The sequence below is a fragment of the Sarcophilus harrisii genome, chromosome 4 (genome assembly GCF_902635505.1).
Source record: "Sarcophilus harrisii chromosome 4, mSarHar1.11, whole genome shotgun sequence".
Lineage (NCBI taxonomy): Eukaryota > Metazoa > Chordata > Mammalia > Dasyuromorphia > Dasyuridae > Sarcophilus > Sarcophilus harrisii.
The window spans coordinates 258,586,118-258,609,476 of record NC_045429.1 but is presented as its reverse complement, the minus strand read 5'-3'; the positions used below and the strand labels follow the sequence as shown (position 1 = coordinate 258,609,476).

The window sequence follows — 23,359 nt, the reverse complement described above, 5'->3', positions numbered from 1 at the left end:
AGCTCTCCCAAATCATGAAGTACCTGACAAGATAGGAACCTGTCAAGCAAACATGATATCTATCTTCTCCATTTTGCTTTGTACTACACCCTGACACCATGATAGATGCTTGACTAGAGATATGGAGTGTGGCTTCCTTCCCCTGTGCAAGATATATAGGTATAGCATTTCAGTGCTAAGGGTGCTCTTAAACAAGGGGAAAGCAAAGGATCTTATAAATGGAGAAAAATATAATAGATATCATTGTAAGCAATGTCAACTATTCTTTTATGTAGTAATTCCTCATCCCTTTACACTTTATTCCTCCTCCCTAAAGATTTTATTTTATGTAATAAAGTAATGAAAGGCTGAAGAGACCATGCCATACAAAAAAAAAATTGAAGGAATTAAATCTACTTAGACTGAAGAAGAGATGATATAAGAAATGTACAGTTGTCTTTGAGCATTGAGACAACGTTTCTGCTTTTTTTCCTATCCTCAGTACCAGCACATTGTTTGATATATAGTAACCATTTAATACAATTTAAAGGTTTAGTATACAGAAGAGAATCAAACTTGCTATTTCAATTCAGGTTTCACGTCAGAAGACAGAACTCAAAGCAATAGGTAGAATAGGCATATAGAGGTAGATTTTGATGTAATGTAAGGAAAAGTTTCCTAATTATTATTACTATCTTAATGTGGATTGGGTTACCTTGAAAAGTAGTAGGTTCTCTCTTGTTAAAAGATACATGATCACAGATCTAAAGCTACAAGGAATCTCTAAGGTCTTTCTTCATTTTAGAGAAGAGGGAAATGAGACCTAAGAAGTAAATGTCAGGCATGGGATTTGAACATATGCTCCCCATTTCCACAACTAGTACTCTTTTTTGCTGAACCAAGAACAGAAACTGTGTGACTGTTAAAGAGCAGTCATTTGACCTCTCTTTAAAATGACCACTTAAATTCCTTCCAATTGGAATTCTGCGAGTATCTGATTAGATTTTGTAAACCTTTCACAACTGAAAATGGCAGATAAGATTAAGGAATTCATTTCAAGAGCAAGTAAAAACAAAGTTGGGCTTGTGAGCATTGGGAGTGTAGAGGAATAAATGTCACACACACACACACACACACACACACACATACACACACACACACACACACACACACACACACACACACAAAACAGAAAGGTCCTTTAGTCTACATTTAGAGCTCTCTGTTCTCAGTTCTCAGAAAGCAGACATGTGACCAAAGTAACAAATCCGTAGTATTACAAAGAAGGAAATCAGGGGAAAGTATTAAGATGAAAAGAAAGTCACAAGTTAAACTAACCACAACTAAGGGTGAAGTTTTTGATGATGCTCAGAGGAAAAAAAAAAAAATAAAAGAGAGAGAACACTACTGGAATAATAAAAATGAGATGTTTTCTCTTCTACAATGTTTGGAACATAGTAAACACTTAAATGATTTTTCATTCATTCATTCATTCTTCCAGTCTTGCAACTCTCTCTTTCTCTTTACATGCTAACTCCACAATAGGACTCCCACATATGCTTTTTTTTCCAAAGGCTATCCTCATATCCAATGTCTTTATTACATTCTTCCTTCTAACCTCTGATTTTTAAAATCCCTAGCCTCTTTTAAAATTCAGCACAACTGACATTTGACATCTTTCCTGATTCCCTCTCTCCTATACTCCCTATTATTAATTTTCCTCCCTGAAAAATATACTTTTTTATACTTTTATATTCTTTAAATATATTTTATATACTTTGAATATATTTTGTATACAGTATATCACATATACATGCCTCTCTCTGTTGATGCTAGAGGACAGGAACTTTTTTTTTTAATCTTTGTATCTCCAGTATTTAGCAGAGTGTCTGGCATATGATAGGTGCTTAATAAGTGCTTGTTGATAGATTGACTGTTTAAGTAAAAAGTACCAAAATAACAAATAACTAAGTATGTCTTTTGGCCATTATATTCACACTCTACTTCTCAGAGTTGGAATCAATTAATCTACAAATGTGTTAAATACCCACTACAATATATGCCAGGAATTGTGGTGGGTTAGGGAGGATACAAATATAACATCAAAACTATCTTTGCCTTCAAGTTAATTATATTAACTTGAAATAGCATTCAGGAGTGAAAAGTCATTGTAAAAAAAGAAAGATATTCTTTACTGCTCATTACCCATGTTGTTACTGTCACAAAGCTACTATCAGAAAATCTGTGTTTTTTCTTTTGCATTGTACTAGAGTTGTCCAAATCTGGAATTGGCATGTAGGCATCTAAGGAAAAGACTGGAAGGGATACCACCCAGCTCCTCTCAGTTATTAAAGCACTGAGCTTTTGTATTCTGGTCATGATGTCTAGTAAATTTACTTCTGCTAGTTCTATTTTAAGTGACAATAGGGATTTGAGAAATACAAAAAGGAAATTTCTCAAAACTAAATATTTCCTTTACAATCACCCAATATCACACCATGCTCTGCCTGGATCTTCAATTAATCTTAGTGTATGATTATGATGAATATCATATATATATGAAAGACCTGATTTGTTTATTTAGCATTTTCTGAAAATATGGAGGCTTTAAAATGTTCCTAAACTTAGTCTTATGGCTCTGGGGCTGGAAATTCAAGAAGAAGAAAATCTTTATGTTTTATATAATTCCTACATTTTGGGGGGAGGGTCTTTCTACCCTATTTCAAGGGATAGAGTGATAAGCTATTATCTACAATGGCAACATTTATATTGTACTTCATACTTAAGGGAAGGGAAATCTTATAGGAGAGGGCTTACTTTCAGGAAGCTTTTACTGAAGCAAAGATGAACTGCTGGATATAGAATGAACACCTAGATATCTGAGTCCTGAAGAATTCATCTGAACTATACTTCCATGTAATTTTCATTTTTGTTTTCCTCTTTCCTCTTTTTTCCCAATAGAGAAGTTTCTCTTATGCCAATTAAGCAAAAGCCTTCCATATATTCCAAGCTCTGTCCTGCTACCTATATTTTTGCCTTAGAGGTTGGTGTATTTCCCTTAAGTCAGCCCTTCACATGGCTGGTAAAGTGCTTGGGGATCCTTAGGGGATGAACTGTGCTATATAAATGTAAATTAATTTAGTAACTAGAATGCTATGGATTGCCTTAGGGGACCTCTGGACGAGAATGGCAACAGAGGAATGAATAAGATTCACCTCTCCCTACACTCCTCCCCCTACTCCATCCCAGGAAATCCTCCCAAAGAGCTTTAGGAAACAGAAGCAAAATCCTAGAGTCTTCAGTTTGTTTCAAAGAGCTGCATGGAGGCTAGGAAACAGGATTAAATACAGAAGATTGAAATTGGTGATGTGCTCAGTCTCCTTATCCATAATTCTTTGAGAAAGAGAAAGTCTAAAGAATGGATGCTCATGCCCATCTCTATCCTCTAGAAAAGTTAGATCCTAGGAGACAGTCCTTAACTGGGAACATCCTCCTAGATCCCTCTTTCTATTGAGGGTTTTGTTTTTGGGGGTTTTTTTTTGCTTTTTTTCTAAACAAGGAAACCAGATGGGGAAAAAACCATCTGTCTTCCAAGCCAAAAGGGTTCCTGCCTCCACAAACATCAACACCATATTCTTTCCCTATCCAGCTTCCTTCTTCTGTGTGCTTGGGAGAATTCAGAGAGAAGCTTTGGCCTGGCTGTCTGGATATTGTTTCTTTTTTTCTGTTTGGGTCAGAAGAGAGTAGCATGTCAGAAGCATCTGAGCCTGATAACTCCATGGTAGATCTGCTCAGCTGCCTGCTACCACAATGCCTCAGTTCAGCCATGTGCCACTGAGTAAGAGGAGACTGTGTGAACTCTAGAGTTCTCTTATGAATGGCCCGGCATCTGATGTAAATTTATCACCCGGTGCTGGTTGGCCAGGGGGGAACTGAGGGTGTTTAATGCACTCCTGCCACAACCCAACAGTTTGCCCTAAAGAGTCTTTTACTGGTACAAAAGGATGAGGTCAAAAGTAAGTTGACCCCTGACAGAATGTACAATTATTAGAAAGGGGCTATGTACGAGCAGCTGCTGGAACCCCACTGGTCTAGCAATGGGCCTCCAAGAGTCAGAATATGAATAATAAACTCAAGATTGTTTTCTCCACCCCCACTACCTCGCCCCAATCTTCTCCCCCTGTTTTGGGCAGGACCTATTACTTTTCTACAGGAAGAATCATGGCCCTCCCTAGCAGCTGCAATAATTGTGTTCCTATTGTAAGGAAGACCTCCTCCTAACCACCCCCCTACAAGTGGCCATTGTGAATGGAGAGTCAGTGATTATACGCTCTGACTGATGCTTTGGGGGACCCAGCTGCCTAACTGCTGAACGTGTGGAAAGCAAGAGATGGGGGGGTATGGAGCGGGGAATTGGGGGGAGTCTGCGTCTGGGAGATGGGACTCTGACATACCAGACCTTTTGCATAAGTCAAGCCCTGAACAAACGGAGCTTTATTGGGCCCTACTGACTGGGGAACTCATCTCTCTTTGAAGTAGCGGCTATGCATGGGGCTGAACAGCTTTTCCTCCTTTGGACCAAGCAAACATCCTTCTTTTGATATGCTACATGCTCATTATCTCTGCCCCATTTAATGATTTTTGATTGAAGGGTGGCGGCTTGGATGCCAAGAGGATAGTTAGAACGGCTCCATACAGCTAAGGCCTACAAGAAAGACTTGCCTTGTCCATGGGACTAAATTTGGAATTTCTTAACAGTGTGTGCTTGTTCTTAGAGGCAGATAAGGACTGAGCGTGAAATTCTTAATTAAGCAATAAATAGAGAGTGGGGTGTCAGCAGATGTAGCTGGTAGTCATAGCAACGAGAGTCACATGGGTAAGGGAGCTGAGACTAAATGTAGGCCTCAGGCCTAGGTCTGACTGACAGCTGAAGAATCCGACAAAGCTTGTAAACCAGATTAATTAGCTGACTAATTATTTCAGAGCATTAATGTAACTAAAAAATTAAAAAAAAATTGTTCCCCTCAAACTGAAGCATTATCTTTATGAAAGACAGGAGGAAAAGTAACAATTGGAAACTGACTCTATGTGACTGGGACACATATTGGGGGAAAAGTAGAGTCAATATAGGATGATATCAGTTCAGAATTTTGCAAACATGAAAGAATGATTGTTCCTAGATCATACTCGCTTCTGAGCATGATATAAAAGTAATAGTTCAAATTGACCAAACTAAAGTGTGACATTTTATTTCTGTACCTTCAGTTTCCTCATCCATAAAATGGGAGATTGAGACAGGCTGACCTCTGACATCACTTTCAACTCTATAGGTATAAAACTCTGAAACAAAATTATTTCTAGATTCCACCAAAGGGCATCATAGTAGGCATACTTATAACTAGATTTAGTCTCAAAAATCCTTCTGCTACTTATTATTCCTATGATTTAGGGCAAATCATTTAAACTTAACTTCCTCAATTTTCCCATCTGAAAGTAACCTCTTTGAGGACAGTGTTCTATTCTATTCTGGTTTTTTGTATCCTCCATGGTTAATGGTTCAAACTTGGGCCCAAACGGCTTATTATATGGTGTATAATTCATTCATTTATTTACCTGTAAAAAGAGAATTGAACAAGAAGGCCTCTGTGGGGTCTTGTTCCAAGTCTATGATTCTGGTTCCTTGCTTCCTCTGAATTCTTAATAGATTTAGGACATTCTGAATCAAATCTCCAGCCTTCAGATAACTATATTTGTTAAATTAGCCATGATGTTCTGTTGAGACTAATCACTGAGAGGATAGTAGTCTCCAATTAAGAAAACACATGTCATGGATACTTTGTCACATGCTTCTATTGGTCTTAGTTGTAAGTTCTAAAAAGATATAATGATGTCCTTTCAGAAATGCTTGTTGGATGTATGCTTGGTTTGAATCTCGTGATATTTCTGATCCTCTAGGCAAATAAAAAGAATTTCTAATGAGTTCACTTAAAGCAGCCTCACTGAGCAACAAACAAATTTATAGAAAGGTAAGTTAGCCATGGTTGGTTTAAAGTATCATGCACCACTATATCCTGAGGTAAATATATTTAACCCCATTTTACAGATGAAGAAACTGAGTGGGAGAGAGAAATTAAAAGGACTTTTCCTCAAGGGATAAAAACCACAAAAAAGTCACAAAGGAAAAGTCTGTCTTCAAGTAAAAGGAAGCTGAAAGCTGTCACTGAGGAGGGGGAAGAAGAAGGAAGCCAACACAATGCTTGACTGAAGTACTGAGTTTGCTGAAACTGCTTTGTGTGATGAATGAGGTAAGGGCAGTTCTCCACCCAGCCTACCCTCAGCCCACCTCAGCAAAGTGATTGAATCCAGCAATTATCTAGTAGGCAGCACACTCTAGTGGAGATAAGTAGTGGTTTAGAAGCTGGAACACCTGGGTTCTTTTAGTCTCAGCAATCACCCTATTCAGAGTGACATTAGACAGAATTAACAGTTCAGTTGACCAAATTAAAAATGGTGATTCTCTCCAATTCCTGACTTGTAAGAGTAAAACAAAGCCTTTGGAGAAACAAAACAATGATATAATCCACTATCCTAAAATTGGTCTTCCAATAGGAAAAAATCCAGAATTGGATCAGTGGGACTTGCATTCAAATCTCAACCTTATTCATTATTATCTGTGTAATAGTTTAAGACATTTACTGTTTGGACCTTAGTTTCCTTGCTTATAAAATAGGGAAATTGAACTAGGTGATTCCATGGTCTTTTCAAGGTCTAAATTTATGATACATGGAATACATATAACCACCACAGCTAATGAAAAAACCATTTTAATGACCACCTCTGCCTAAGAGGTCAATCTTTAATACAAACACAAGCTAGTCTTACATCTAAACAAAAATGGGGAGGGAGGAAATCAAGTAGCTGGCCTAATGAAAATTATACAATGGGTCCAAAGATTATATATTAACTGGTTCCCCTTTCTACTCCACTTTAGTCTATTTTCCATAGGAATCTTTGTTTTGGGGTGAACACTGCACATTACTGCTACTCTCCATCCCATATTTGTTTCTTTAACCTACCTATCCAGCAAGCAGCAAAGGGATGAACAGATAATAAGAAGGGGCAAGACTTAACGTAGGAAATTAGAGTAGAGTTAAAACAAATTTAGTAAGATAAGTGATTTTCCAAGGACACTTGACTGGTCAAAATTTTATTTTCAGGGATCCATAAAGTAATTTGAAGGGAACTCTAGAAACCTTTCTGAATCAAACAATTTCAAATCTAATCTTCAAAAACATGGGCATGATTCTTCACAGAAATGGCACAAATTTAACTATAGGTCTTGATTGTGATTCTTTTCCTAAATGGAAAGAATTTCAAAGAAATTAGAGTTTTCTCTTAGTTGTTGTTATTAGATTGTAAGCTCCCTGAGGGCAGGAACTATCTTTTGCCTCTTTTTATATCCCTAGTTTAGCACAGTGCCTGGCACATAGTAGGTGCTCAATAAATATATTGAATTGAAATACTTTAATACACTTAAGTTCATTAGTACATGGAGCTTCTCAGTAAAGAAAGTCCTTCTACCAATACAAATGAATATCTGCTCAAAGAATCCCTAAGAATTCACTGAGACATTGAATAGCTTTCTCTAGGTTATATAATCCCTGGCTAATTTCAAAATTTAGATCAAATGCCACCTTCTAAAAGAGACCCCTCTCCCTCAAGCTGCTAATACCTTCCCCCTAGCTGTTTATTTACATTTTATCTCCCCTATTGGAATATAATCTCATTGAGAGCAAGGATGATTTTTGCCAATTTTAAAAAATCTTCATTGCTTAGTGCAATGTCTAGAAAGTAATAAGCACTTACTAAATGGACTGATTGGTATGTTAGAAGTAGAACTTGAACTCATGTCCTCTAACTGAAACCAACTTTTCAGCCACTAATTAATAATGCTTTTTAAAGGTTTAATAAAAACTCAAAACTAATTGTGGAGAAGTGGAATTTTTATGTCTTTGGGCCTGTTTCAAAGAGAAGCTGTGTCAACATTCTCTATCATCAGTAGAGCACCAAATTAGAATGAGAAAGACTTTTAGTCAGTAGATCTAAAGATTTTTTAAAATACTCCATATAGCTGCTTTATATAGATCTCAATGTGCTGCAAGTCTTACAAATCATAATGAATCCATAGAAATTAACTGGTGTTCCAGGAATAGATAGCATGAGTTTTAATATCTCCTGCCTCCTCAATTCAATTCAATCCAACTCAAAAAATATATGTTAAGTATCTACTATAGGCAACGCTGAACAGAAGATGGAAGAAGGGCATTGACTATTGGCCTTAGGCAAAGTTGAGATCCCATCCTCTTTCCTTTCCTATCTTCTTGATTTTTGTCTAGACATGGGATTTTGAATGCTCTTCCAGATTCCATGAGTCTGGCAACTCTGTCTCACTTAAATGCAATTCACTCACAAGTCAAGGCATTATTCTATGATTTTACTGATTCTCTTCAAAATCAAAGGATGAACAATTCCTTCCCTGTACATATACCATATCCTTCACTGAACATTCATCATCTTGCAATTTATCCCTGTTACCCAGTGATCTCCCTATTTATTCTGAGTCTTTTCCCCAATTCAAGTTTTTTTAATGATGTGTTTAAAGTGATCCCTTTCCTGAATGGATCTGTATTTATTTTGTCTATATTTATTATCTTCCTTAAAAGTGTGAACTTCAAAGGGGGCATTTTGTTTTTATCTTATGTACTCAATGCCAAAAATAATGAGTAGGTTTTTAACAAATGCTGTTGGATTTATTTATTGTCCAACTCCTTTTTCCATACCAGTTTACCAGCCTTTCTCTGGAGTGCTACTCTCCCTTCACACACCTGCACTGGATACCCTTCAGATATCTTAAGTTAATATCTCATTCCACCCCTTCAAAATTTTCTAACAGTCTGTCATTGTCGAAATCTATGCAAAAATTACTGGTGCATCCTTTCACTTTTAGGAAAAAATCTTTATTTTTCAATTGCACCAGTTCTGTACATATCTGTACAGATATTATACTCAGTAAGATCAGAGTTCTCTAAAGTAATGGTATCTATCTCAAAAAGAAACCAGGCCACTAAACCATATATAAAGATTTCTGGGGCTTCATATTGACATGGAAAATGATATGTTAATATTACATATATTCTGCTATATTTTTGTTGTTTGTTTTGTTAAATATTTACCATTTCCATTTTCATTTGGCTTGGGCTACCAGTAACATACTTGACACCTCTACTCTAAAGTTCATTTTCTCCCCAGTATTTATTATTTTTACAAATATTTTTTCCTGAATTAATAAAAAACAATATGCATACAAAGAAAATCAAATGATACTCAGCTAATTGAAAGCAGTAGTATACATCCACAGAACATTCTTGATCATACACTTACCCAAATAAGTAAGCTCCCCCAACTGGCTGTTGAAGAACCAATCACACGCCTTGTCATGAGTGACAGATGGAGGAGATAAAAGGGACTGGCCAGTTCTAGTCCCACACATCAACAGGATGTCAGCATGTGGCTGCAAGTCTTTGTGCACTACCAACAGGTAATTTCCAGAAGTAAAATTATCAAATGTTGCTGAATACTGTGGAAAACAGATAGGTCACTAACAGCACATCCTAACAGCACACTGGTTTTCAGTCATTTGGAAATAACATTCCATCAAAATGAAGAGTGATACAGTAAAAAGAATGTGGATTTTGGAATTAGAGAATCAAGCTTCAAAATCCCCACTCTTGAAAGTCACCAGTGTGAGTGGGGCAAATCACTGAGCCCTTCTCAGTGTCAGTTTTTTCTATGGAAAATGATTTGATGCTGCCAAGAAAGGTAAGTCATCATCATATCATATCAGCAGCATTCTTTAAATTGTGCATCCATAACTAGAGATTATAGATCTAAAAGTAAAAGGGGTATCAGAAGTTCAAAGCCCTTAAATTACATTTGAGTTTGAAACTGAAACAGGCAGAGATTTGCTAAGGTCATTGAATTAGTTAGTAACTGACCTAGAGACTAAGATCCAGGGTGCAGATTGATAAGTCAAAGCTTCCCCTGTGTATTACTTACTCTTAAAAGACTCAGGCAATCACAGTAACAAGTCTCAGAAATTGTACTGAGTCTATGGAAACTCTTTTCCATATCTCTATATGGAAAAACTGGTAAAGGGAAATCAAACCCTCAGAAATTCAGGAAAAGATGGAGAAAAATGTGGCTAGTATCATTTTTGTTCTCTAAAAGAAAATATACACGGTGAAAGAAGAATTAATAGAAGAACCAAAGGATAAAGAAAGATCCCTGTGATTACCTTCCTATAGTAACCCACCTGTTGTTGTTGTTGTTGTTTTGTTGTTTTTTTGCTGAGGCAATTGGGGTTAAGTGACTTGCCCAGGGTCACAAAGCTAGGAAGTGTTAAATATCTGAGGCCACATTTGAACTCAGGTCCTCCTGACTTAAAGGCTGGTTCTCTATCCACTGAATTAATAAAACCTAGCTAAAAAAAACCTAGCTGCCCCCCACCTTTCAAAAAAAACAAAACAAAAATAAAATTTCCCACTTAGTACAGGAACTCCCAGAACGTTTATTTGCATTTTAATGGATTGCCACAAGATGGCAATGTGTCAGTGCAGAAATACATCACTATGGAATTTATCTGGCTGCAAGTATTTTCCAATGGGAATAATTTGGTTTACTAATCTAGCAAATCATGATGCAGTTTCTTCAGACAAGTTTTATGGTGGAACTGCTTCCTGGCATATTCCAATTGCTAAATTCTTCAAGCACAAGAAATGTGATGAGATGAGATTTAATGCGATTCTAATTTTTTTTTCCACCTAAAAGATCATTATACCTCAATGTAAGATGTGTTCTAAGAAAAGACTTGGAAGAATGATTAGAGGAGGAGGAGATTCAGGTTTCTAAAGAGACTGCTGAGACTAATCAATAGTTGTCCAGGGTTACCTGAAGATTTGTGTTGATCCAAGGAGCCTCAAATCTCAGCAAGTAGGTGTCTTGATCCAAAAGTAGAGCCATCCAACCATATAGGTTTGACAACGTGTCATATACAAAATTGACAGTGGTTGTCTGATTTCTACTGTCAGTCAATGTCAAATCATAAACAACATCTGGTGCTTCAGCACTGGAGAAACAATCAGGGAAGGGAAGAAGTATTTATTAAGCACTTCCTATATTCCAGGTATTGTACAAATATTACCTTGTGAGTCTTCACAACTATGAAAGATAAGCACTATGATTACCGTCTTTTTACCACTGAGAAAAAAGAGACAATCAGTGAGTAAGTGATTTGTCCCTGATCACACATCTAGTAAATGTGTGAAACTAGATATGAATTAAGGTTTTTCTGATTCCAGACCCAACATTGTATCTACTATACTACTTAGTATACCACAAAACAGGTTTCAGATCTTTATTAACCAATTCTGAATCAAGAATACTTGATTTCTCTGTTCATTTCTGACTCCCTCTTTTTCTTTGGAAATATTTCTATAGGACCACCCATTAAAGAAAGCAAAAACTAATGAATAGAGCAGATCTTGATTCTGGAGAGTTTTGAGTTCAGTTTTTACCTCTAATACTATATGACTGTGTGACAAATGATCAAACCTCTCCCCACCTCACTTTTTTCATATATAAAATGAGTTTTATAATAGAGTCTTGTAGAGTCAAGGGTCAAAGTATAAGGGTCAAATTTGTTCATATATGTAAAATACTTCATAAATGTTAAGGCTCTTTATAGATACAACCTATGATCTATTATAAAACCTTAAGGAAAGGAAGACAGTCTTTGATACACAGAAGTATAATTGGGCAAGTCACATCTCTCAGTGCTTGAGGTAACTATCTAAAATGATAAATTTCAGAGAAAGTGGGGACACATAAGCAAAGAGAATTTTTAATCTGGTAGTTCCTTACAACAATAAAATCATAGATCAAATACCTATTCTTTCTTCAACTAGATTCTTGATGTAGCTGCCATTTTTATTTCTGTAAAGGAAGCTAGGGTAGACCCTGTGAGCTCCAAAAATTTCTGAGGAAAGTGTCTTTTGACATTCCTGCATCTAACACAACTATGATGTACTGCAATATCCTCAGAGCTCTCTGACCACTAATAAATGTCATTTTAATAATGTTACATGGACTAGGATTTTTACTATTAATTAAACAAATGCCCAAAGCCACAATCCTTAAGCAGGATCATCTTCTAAGCTCCAAATAGTACATAATACTGGTAATAACATCTACCTATTGACTAGTGACTGAAACCCAGGTTCTGGCAACCTTTCTACTCTGAAGCATGACTGAGATTCCCCAGTAGAAATTATTTCTACTGTAACAGAAGGGATAAGTTATGATGATGATCTCATCCAATAAAGAAGGCACCTCATCCCCAAATTTCATGATTAGTCTAGGAATGACTAAAAATTCTTAAAATTCAGTATTATGATAACAATGGTTATAATTTCCAAGTTATATACAATTTGTAAGATAGAAAGGGTATCAGGTTCCATCAGAGAACTCGGGTTTGAATCCTCAGTCAGTGAATTCACTCTCTATATGACCTTATATAAATCAATTACTATAGGAAGGAAAATAAGGAAACTACATTAGACACTCTACTATGTACTCAGCAAATATTATCTCATTTGATTCTTACAGGAATCCTGACAGGTAGATGCTATTGTTATCCTCATTCTAAAGCTGAGAAAACTTAGGTATAGAAGTTAAGTGGCTTGCCCAGAGTCAAATGATTAATAAATGTCTGAGTCTGGATTTAAATTCAGGTCTTCCTGACTCAAGGTCCAGCACTCTGTTCACTCTATACTACCTAGTTAAATGTAAGAAACTCTCTGAGTTTCAGTTTTCTGGTCTATAAAAGGGAAAATTATACCAAATGTACTCTAAGTTCTCCTCCAGATCTAAATTCTGTGAGCAAACTTTAGTGTTTCCATTGCCACTTGAAGGGGGTAAATAAATGATGATGAAAAAGAAGAAAGAGAAGAAGAAGAAGAAGAAGAAGAAGAAGAAGAAGAAGAAGAAGAAGAAGAAGAAGAAGAAGAAGAAGAAGAAGATGCTGCTGCTGCTGATGTTAATGATATTGAGATTCAGAAATAGGCCATGGCTACCATAGGTTAGAGTGGAATTATCTTTAAGAAGCCTGGATTAAGTGATGAATGTAGAACATGCAAGGATATGACAGACAATACATAACACATCAATACAAGCTGCATAAAGTTAGCACCTATGTGCAAGGAACTAGTAACTAGATTTATAGATCAAAAGCTCTCATGAATTGACAGGTGACAAATACCCATTCTGCAAATATTACATTGAAAATATTCTGGAGGACCAGACCATTATCTCACAACAAAGCATGGCCCACAAATGCCCAGACATAATGTTCCTTTAACAAAATTTTAAATGGTTTCATAATGTCACAATACCAAACACACATAAATTTCCAAACAACATGGAATTTAAAACATTCAAAATATAGAGATCTAGCAGCAGAGATCAGAATCATGTGAACACAAAATAAGATGGCTTACTTCATTCTTCTCCTATCTACTACCATAGTTGTTCCTAGAATCTTTTCAATGTGCCTACCCAGAAGGAGTTTGCATCCAAACACTTTTACTTAACTACTAAAAAAAAATGGTTATTTCTCTAGTGTCAACTCAACTTGAAACAAGGTGAAAACTCAAGGGAGATGTCAGAATCCTGGTGTTAACTCAATGGAATTGATACAGTGCTTATTGGTTCACACCTTAGAGCAAATCCTTACAAGGTGATAAGTTGCTAATACTGATAGACAATAATGCTTGTGTTCACACCTTTAGAGAGCAAGAAGTATTTAAGTTATTGGAGTTCACACATTTGGGAGATTTCCGGGTTTAGTATGAGATATCTGAATTCACACCTCCCTTGAAACTCTTAGGGCCAGAGAGCACTCTAGGAGATAACCCATAATCCCATTCTCTCAGAGGTTAACTTTTTGGGAGTTAACCTTTGGGAGATCATATATATAGAGGAAGCTCTTAGAGAAACAAGAGAGTTACTTGGGAACATTCCCAGGGGTTGGAGAGGAGCACTCTGGGAGGAAGCCTATAAGCCCTCTCTCGAAGGCAAGAGAGATTCATTGCATCTTCCACCTTGGTGCTGGCTGGAGTCTGAAGGACAAACCTTTAGATTTGGAGACATTTGGAGGGAGCTCTCGGAACCAAGAAGAGAGATAGGCCTTTGAGCTAACCGAACCCAAAGAAAGAGACAAGACTTGGAAAGAGAAAATAAACATTTGCATTTTACCAGCTGGCTGCATTTTGGGTGATTATTTACTTGTAACTGAAACTAAGGCTGCCTCCAGAAAACTTCCCCGAGAAACCAACCTTCTCCCAGAGAGAACCATCATATTCATATATTATTTTAAAGAATAAAAACACCACAATTTCAACCACCTGAACAACATTCCATAGAATGTTACATAGAAAGGAATAACAAAATTGCAACTTTTGACTTTGAACATACCTTCATAAAAAGAGGAGAATTACATAATAAATAATAATAAAAATAAATATCATATGGAGAATTATGAGAAGGGAAAAACTATGTAGGAACAAGAACATATTAATCTTATCATCTTGACTATTACTAAAATTATCACAAAAATATTTTCATTAAGTCTACCAAAGATAAGACTGAATTCCAATAATCCCCCCCAAAATTTATTCACTTGTACAATGATTCTCCCAATATTAAGCATAAATATAAAGTAGAATAGACATGGCTCAAGACCATTTCTACCTAATAATAAAGAGAAATGTGCTATTTGTATAGCATTTTTAAGTACTTTACAAATATTATCTCATTTGATACTCATAACAATTCTGGGTAATAATTGCTATTGTTATCTTCACTTTATATATTAGAAAAACTTGGGTAGACAGAGGTGAATTGACTTGCCTAGCATCATATAGCTAAGAAATGTTAAAGTCTGGATTTCAATTTAGATCTTTTTGATTCCAGATGTAGTGCTCAATCTACTGTACTTTCTTAACTACTTGAACTCCATCAAACATGATAAGATTTTTTTTTTAAGAACTTATAATTTTTCAAAGCTTTAAAGTTTTTTCTATGCATTATTCTATTTGATCTTCATTAAAACCACTGAGGTAGATACTAATATCATTTGAATACACTTATTCTGTATGATAAAATTATACATATTTAATATATATTTGCATATATATCATATTATATCTTATACCCCATTATTATACAGAAACTAGTCACAGAATAGAATTGAAGCTAAGTTTTAAAAATAGCTTAATTAAAAAAAAATTATACAACATCTTTGTAAAGTATCCAGTAATTCATACTCTTTACCTCTGAAATTCCTGACCTAGAATCTATGATAAAAGAAATAACCCACTTTATCTGACTGGCTTCCTGACTCTGGCCATCTTTTTTTTTTTTTTTTTTTTTTTTTTTTTTTTTTTGGCATCTGATCTGTAATGTCCAGGTACTTTCTGTATTCCACTCTCCCCATTATACTCCTTCATTTCCTAAATCCAGAACAACAATCCAAGCAACACTGCCATTAGAATTAGGATATGTCATTCTGCTTCCCTGTACCTCTACTTTACCATTCTGGTATCTTTTCAAATCAAAACACCTTTCCCTGCTTACCATTCTTCAACCCGATGTTGCTTCCTTGTATGTTCCCTGAACATACAAGACAGTGTTGATTTTTTATTTATATAGTTATCACATTGTAAAGTGCTTAGTGCATGGAAAACACTTAATAAATGTTTTTTATTCATTCAAAAAAGTGATTTTCCAGAGCTTTGTTACTACAACGTATATATATATATATATATATATATACCCAACGTTGTATATATATATATATATATATATGTACAACGTATATATATATATATATAACGTATATATATATATATATATATATATATATATATATATACCCAAAAAGTCATTAGATGAACTTAAAGAATATCGGGCAATAGCTTAAAAAAAATTAAATGTGTTACTCTTTAGTTCTAAATAATAATAATAACATAAAAGAAAAATCCTTAGAATTCAGCTAAAATATCCCTAATACAAGTTCAATCTATTCTCAACAAATAATTCAACTTATCTTTTTTGCAAGGTTACTGAAGTTGTGACTTGTCCAGGGTTACATAGCTAGTAAATGTCAAGTATCTAAGTCTGTATTTGAACTTAGATCCTCTAGACTCCAGAGCCAGCACTCTATCTACTGCAACATCTAACTATCCCAATAATATAATTTCAAAATTAAGGAAGGTACTGGGTTTAGTGAGTAGAGTACTGGACTGGGATTCAAAAAGACCTGAGTTCAACACTCTCTCCCAACACTTACTAGATTGTGTAGTAGATAGAATTCCAGACCTGAAGTCAGAAACACCTGAGCTCAAATCTAGCCTCAAATACTAGTTCTATGACCTTGAGCAAGTCATTTATATTCTACCTTAGTTTCCTTATCTGTAAAATGTTAACAATAATAGCCTTCACCTCCCAGAGTTGTTGGTGAGAGTCAAATAAGATAATATGAAAAAACCACTTAGTATATAGTGCCTAGTATATATACACATACACACACACACACACAAACTCATATATATATATATATATATATATATATATATTGCTATATAAAGTACTATTGTCATTATTATGATTATGATTTCTATTATATTGGGACTCTAGGCAACCTACTCTACCTCTCTGTGTTTCAGTTTGCTCATTTGTAAAGTGTTTGTATAGGAAAAGATAGAATATCTTTTAGAGACTCCATGATCTCTAAAGTATCTTCAAGCTCTAAATCTATAGTCCAATAAATTAGTATCCTATGACCTCCAGTGATAAAGAACTCATTACTTGATCAAGATGCTTATTCTTTTTTTATGGCTCTAATTGAAAAGGTTTTCTCTTATATTGAACTTCTACCATAATTTCCATACATTGGTGTCAGTTTTAACTTCTGGAACCAAATAAAGTGATTCTATTCTCTAATATGCCAGCCCTCCAACTATTTGAAAATTGCTATTAAATCTTCAGTAAGATAAAACATTCCTCATTGTAGCACCCAGTGACCATAAGATTTATGCGTTTAGTCTTCTATCTGCAATTCTGGGTATATTGCAGCTTCTGTATGTTCTTGCTAAAATGGAAAGTCTGAAATTGACTGTAATATTCCAGACAAGGTCTGACCAGAATGTTCTTTTTACATATACATCTTTTAATTAAACTTAAGATTTCATTAGCTCTTGAGATTGCCAGATCATACTACTGACTCATATTAAGCTTATAAACCAATAAAGATCCCAAGTCCTTTACATACATACACACACACACAAACTGTTTAGCCAAGCATCCTTCATCTTGTTCCTGTATAGCTGAGTTTTTTTTTTTTAATTTTAACAATTGTGAGATTTTATTTTGTTAACTTTAAATTTTATTTACAGTTAGGTTACTATTCCGGTTTGCTGAGACCTTTTTACTTCTAATTTTAACTCTCTTTTCCATTGTCTTTATCTTTTTAAATAGACATTTTAAAAATTACAATGACCATAGTAATCTGGTGTTTGATAAATCCAAAGACAGCTTCTGGTATAAGAATTTTCCATTTGACAAAAATAAGGTCAAAATGAGTTCATGATTTATACTTAAAGGGTGATACTATAAGCAAATTAGCTGGACGAGGAATAGTATACCTCTCTGAAAAAGTGAGAAATTCATGGCCAAGGAAGAACTAGGGAATATTATGAAATGCAGAATGGATAATTCTGATTACATTAAATTAAAAAAGATTTTGCACAAACAAAATCAATGCATCTAAGATTTAAAGGGATGCAGGAAACTACTTAAAAATACAGCCAGTGTTTCTGATAAAGGCCTCATTTCTAAAATACATAGAGAATTAACTCAAATTTATAAGAACACAAGTCATTGCCCAATTGATCAAAGTATATGAACAATCAATTTACAGACAAAGAAATTAAAACCATTTGTACTCATATGAAAAAAATGCTCTAAATCACTATTGATTAGAGAAATGCAAATTAAGACTATTCTGAGTTACCACTTTACACCTTTCAGATTAACTAAAATAACAGGAAAAAACAATGAAAATTTGTTGGTGGGTGGGAAATTATTCAACCATTTTGCAGAATATTTTGGAATTATACCCAAAAGACTATCAAACTGTGCATACCCTTTGATCCAAAAGTGTCTCTGTTAGATCTGTATTCCAAAGAGATCACAAAAAAAGAAAAGGGCCCACATGTGCAAAAATGTTTTAGCAGCCCTTTTAGTAGTGGCAAAGAATTGGAAATTGAGTAGCTGCCCATCAGTTGGGGAACAATAAAATAAGTTATGGCATATGAATGAAATGGAATATCATAAGAAATTATATGCAAGCTGATTTCAGAAAAGCCTGGAAAGACTTACATGAACTGACACTAAGTAAAGTAAGTAGAACCAAGAGAACATTGTATATCATAACAACAAGATTATGTGATGATCTGTTGTGATAGACTTGGGTCTTCTCAATAATGACAGGATTCAAGGACATTTCAATAGACTTGTGATGGTAAGTGCCATCAGCATCCAGAGAGACAACTATGGAGACTAAATGTGGATCAACACATAGTATTTTCATCTTCTGTTGTTATATTTGTTTGCTTGCTTGCTTGGCTTTATTTTCTTTTTTGTGCTTTTCATCCTTTTTGATATGATTTTTCTTGCACAGCTTGAACAATATGGAAGAATTGCACATGTTTAACTTGTATTTGCTTGCTATTTAAGAGAAAGAAGAAGAGAGGAGAAAGGGAGAAAAATTTGGAACATAGGTTTTTCATGTATCTTTGTCTGTATTTGGAAAAAATTTGGAAATTTGGAAAAAAATAAAATACTATTTAAAAAAGAAGCAGGTGCTTCTGTTCAAGTAAAAATTTTTCAAAGATTTGCCCAGGAGAAGAAACTGGATTTGACAAGAAGTTAAGGATATAAGTAGTGTCGTTGAAAATTATTCAGGACAATGAGAATTGTCAGGCCCATGAGAATTAGTGGCTAAATTTTCATTAAAAATACTTGTACCTCAAAAATAGGCAATGCCACAAATCAGACCTTGACTTATTGGTTTGTTGATTTATTAATTTAAGAAAGTGTTGTTAGAATGTGTTAAAATTATCTTTTTTTTTTGAGGTCTGGTTATTAAGCATTTGTGGCATACTTTTACCAGATCTACCTTAAACACATCCTGCATCAGCAAAAGAAAACTCCTAATTCTTGTCTAATTTAAGTTGTAAAAATGTGACCTGGTTTCCAGTAAAATCCTATGTCTCATTACAGTGTGCGCAGGTAACCCTGTATTCTTATAGGTGATTTCAGGAATCTCAGTCTCTAAAACATCCTACCAAGCTTAAAAGTCTTTAATATGAAACCTGGGTAGCAAGCAGACAATGCCTGTTGTCCAAGAGCTCACCTACCTCAATTCTGAAAGGCCCATCACTAGATTAGCCACAATGCAAGTATCATGACATCTTGGAAAAAACACAGGATTTGGTCCCTGAAAACCTGGCTTCCAATCTTGATCTGAGTCTTCCTACCTGTGTGATCTTAGAGTGGTCATCCTAGCTCTTGGACCTGGGTTCCTCACCAATAAAATGACACTTTCCAATTCTAAATCTATAATCCTATGATGAGTAATGTTAGGAATCCAGAAATTTATTATAAAGATAATGTCAGATTTGGCTTTCATCTGCTTCAGTATTATCCATATGTATGAAATTGAAGATATAATGAATTACAGAAATAATTAAGCATAGATATTTTAACCTGGATCTCTGGTCAAGCTCCCCTACTTTGCAAAGTATCTTTCACTCACAAATACTCAAAGATTTTTTTTTCACAGTGGGTTATTTTGCTCCTGGTAAATTCATATTTGATATGAATCTCTTGCAAGGTTTAAAGTGTTCTTATGTTCTGACCCCTAATGGGATGAAAGGGATAAAAAAAAATAGGGACACTTGAGAATAAAAGAAATAATCTTCAGATTTCATATCTAACTTTAACTGAATGTTTTGAGAAGTTTTGTGTTTTTTTTTTTCAGGGAACGGTGGCATTAAGCAAGGAAAAAATATTTGATTCATATTCTCTTGCTTTTTTCCCTTTTGTTAATTTTGAATTTTGAACAATACATAATTTTAAATTTTAATATGATGAAATAATAACATGCATTTATATATCACTGAATCCTTCTAAGAACTCTAATGCAGGCAGAGCAGATATTATTTTAATATTTTACAGATGAGAAAAATGAAATCCAGAGAAAAAAAGGAATTTACACAGGATTATATGTATAGCAAACATCAAATGTAAGATCCAAGCCCAACTTTCTCTTGATTTCAAAACCTACACCATATTCCTATGACACCTTCTATTTCTACCCTCTGTGTTAGATAAAATAAGCTATTCCTACTAGAATTGCTTGCTTCCTTCCTTATTAAAAGGTCCAGAAAACAAATACAAGTTATTTGATTACAGGGGACTAAATAATTCACTTCATGGTAATAGCAATAGTATAGAAAGGCTCAACTTGAGGTGAGGAGACGTGGAGCTTACTACATTACTAAATTTGAGTAGATATAATTGGGAAATAGCTAACAACATAAAATACAATAGAACATATATAATGTTAATATGTGGTTTTCTAAATCAAGAGGCAACATTAGAGATCCTTAAGGACAGTTTAGTGGCCTTGGTCGATTTTTATTCTTGTTGCTGGTTTTTTTTTTTTTTTTTTTTTTTTTTTTTGTGGTCTAGATTTAGAAAGTGATAAATAAAATGATAATAATTCAGATTAAATTTTAAAGTATTTCATGTGCACATTTTTTCAGAAGGTTGATTATTAAGTGTTTACCGGTACACTTCTATCCCTTCTTGAACAAACACAAAATATCATTAATGATACTACTTATACTTAAATATCATTAATACTACTTAAACTTTATAGTACAGACTTTCTGATACACTTGCTCTTCCTCATCCTCAATTCTCATTCTCCCATTATCATATTTTTATAATAATCTAGAAGGAAGTTTCTTAAACTGTGGGTCACATACATCTGAGGATCGAAAAAAATTTAGCAACAATAAAATATTTCTGAATTCAGTGACCAACAATTTATTAAAAATCAAACACATAATGAATCCAAGATGTTTCTAGCAGCTCTTGCCTGTGTTATATCACCCAATTTCACTCCAGCTTTGGTTCTGAGCATACAATGAACACATTTTGCACTGCACATGCACAAACACTACCAGAAGTACTTCAATTCAGATTTGAGATAGGGTCTATACATTTCTCAGGCAAAAAGGGTCACAAATATTAAAAAGTTTAAGAAGTCGTGGTTTAGAATATTCTCCTTCTTCACTACTGAATCCTTAGGGATCATTAGTTTGCTTCATAATTTAACTCAAGTATCACCTATTATTACTAATATAACATGTCAAGTTTTGCAAAAATAATTTACAAATATTATTTTTTTATACTCACAACAATTCTGAGTGAAAGGTTCTATTATTTTCCTCATTATACAAATGAGAAAAATGAGGCAGATAGCAATTAAAATGACTTCCCCAGTGTCCAAGGCCATATGTGAACTTGAGTCTTTCTAATTCAAGTCCAGTTTTCTACCTACTCTGCCACCTATTTGCTTTCATGACACCTTTCTTGATCCTCCTAACTACTCCCTCTCAGTTATTATATTTGTAGCATAAATGCTCTGTCGTTCAGTCATTTTTCTATCATACCCAATACTTTGTGACTCCTCTGGGAGTTTTCGTGGCAAACATTCTGAAATAATTTGCCAGTTCCTTCAGCATCATATAGCTAATAAGTTATACAGTAAGATGAGTCTTCCTGACTTCAAGTCTAGTATGCTATCCACTGCTTCAACAGCCACACACACTTTGTAGCTAACCCCCATTCTACTATCCCTGACTTGTAATGATAGATCAAGTTCCCACGGAGTGGTTGCTCCATCTCCCTTCAGGGTTCAGGATTCTAGAACGGGTTTGGAAAGGTAGTGTATCTCATAAGTTCTACCACTTTTCTGGCTATAAAACTTCATTTTTTTAAGCTTATTTTCATCAATTAGATTTATCATACCATTTCCAACTACTTTTACCCATTTATATTTCTTTTACTTATTTCCCATAGTTGCTCAATATAAAATTTTCTAGGAGAGAAAAGAAGGAAGAGGCATAGTGAACTGCCCCATTTGGTTTATAAATATGATCCAACTTATTTTAGTAGGAATAATTTCTTCCCTTCCACTCCTAGCCCCTGCCCTGCTCTAAACCCCACTTGCTCAAAAAATGAAATTTTATAGCCAGAAAAGTTTTAACATGTAGGCTAAATCTCTCATTTCAGAGCTGAGGAAACTGGGTCCCACAGGGAATTAAGTGACTTACTTAAGGCCACATAGTATCAAGGCTCAAATCCAGCTCCTTATTTCTGGTCCAATTCTCCTTGGATGGGAATGATATTGTTTCCTTCCTTGGAAGATAGTTCCTTAAGGGCACAAATTGTATTTTTTTTTATCTTTGTATATCTAGCATTTAACCAAATATCTAAAATAATCTAAGTCCTTAATAAACACTTGTTGATTTGACTTGACTAATATGGAACTATTAACAAAGCTACTCTCCTGCAAAGTCTAGGCCAGCTGCAGACTCTAGATGGTTGACTATTGCCCCTCATTCTCTAAGATGACCAAAATGACATCATTACATTAGAGTTAAATTACAATGTATTCAGCTGTGACTGATCAGACCAATATAAGCTCAGAAGTCTCTGCCATGGGTCAGGCACAAAGAGTCCACATGAACATTTGGGGGAGATTCTCTAACTGTAACTCATGATTCTCTTGAACTACTTCAATTCTGAGGGGCACTCCATGCTGGAAAGTCTGCCATGTTGTACAATCAGTTCTAAAGTTCTTAAGAGAGACCTTGATTACATCTTTGCATTTCTTTTTCTGACTATCAAATGAGTGCTTGCTCTGTGTAATTTCTTCATAAAATAGTCTTTTAGTAAGAACACATTTAGCATTTGAACATTGTGGCCAGTCAAATGGAGTGCACTCTTTGTAGTAGAGTTTGAATATTTGGCAATTTGGTTCAAGAAAAGACCTCCATACCTGGTATCTTATCCTGCTATGAAAAGATTGATTAGATCATATAACAAATGGTGTCATCTTTAACATTAC

General features: G+C 34.8%; 1 protein-coding gene across 1 annotated transcript in view; it reads right to left on the bottom strand.

Moving 5' to 3' along the window:
- Positions 1–23,359, bottom strand: part of PKHD1 (PKHD1 ciliary IPT domain containing fibrocystin/polyductin) — a 611,151-nt gene that overhangs the window by 248,325 nt on the left and 339,467 nt on the right. The window contains 3 exon segments of the mRNA XM_031964731.1: positions 9,421–9,684; positions 10,165–10,171; positions 10,987–11,164. Coding sequence (XP_031820591.1) covers positions 9,421–9,684; positions 10,165–10,171; positions 10,987–11,164 — 449 coding nt within the window.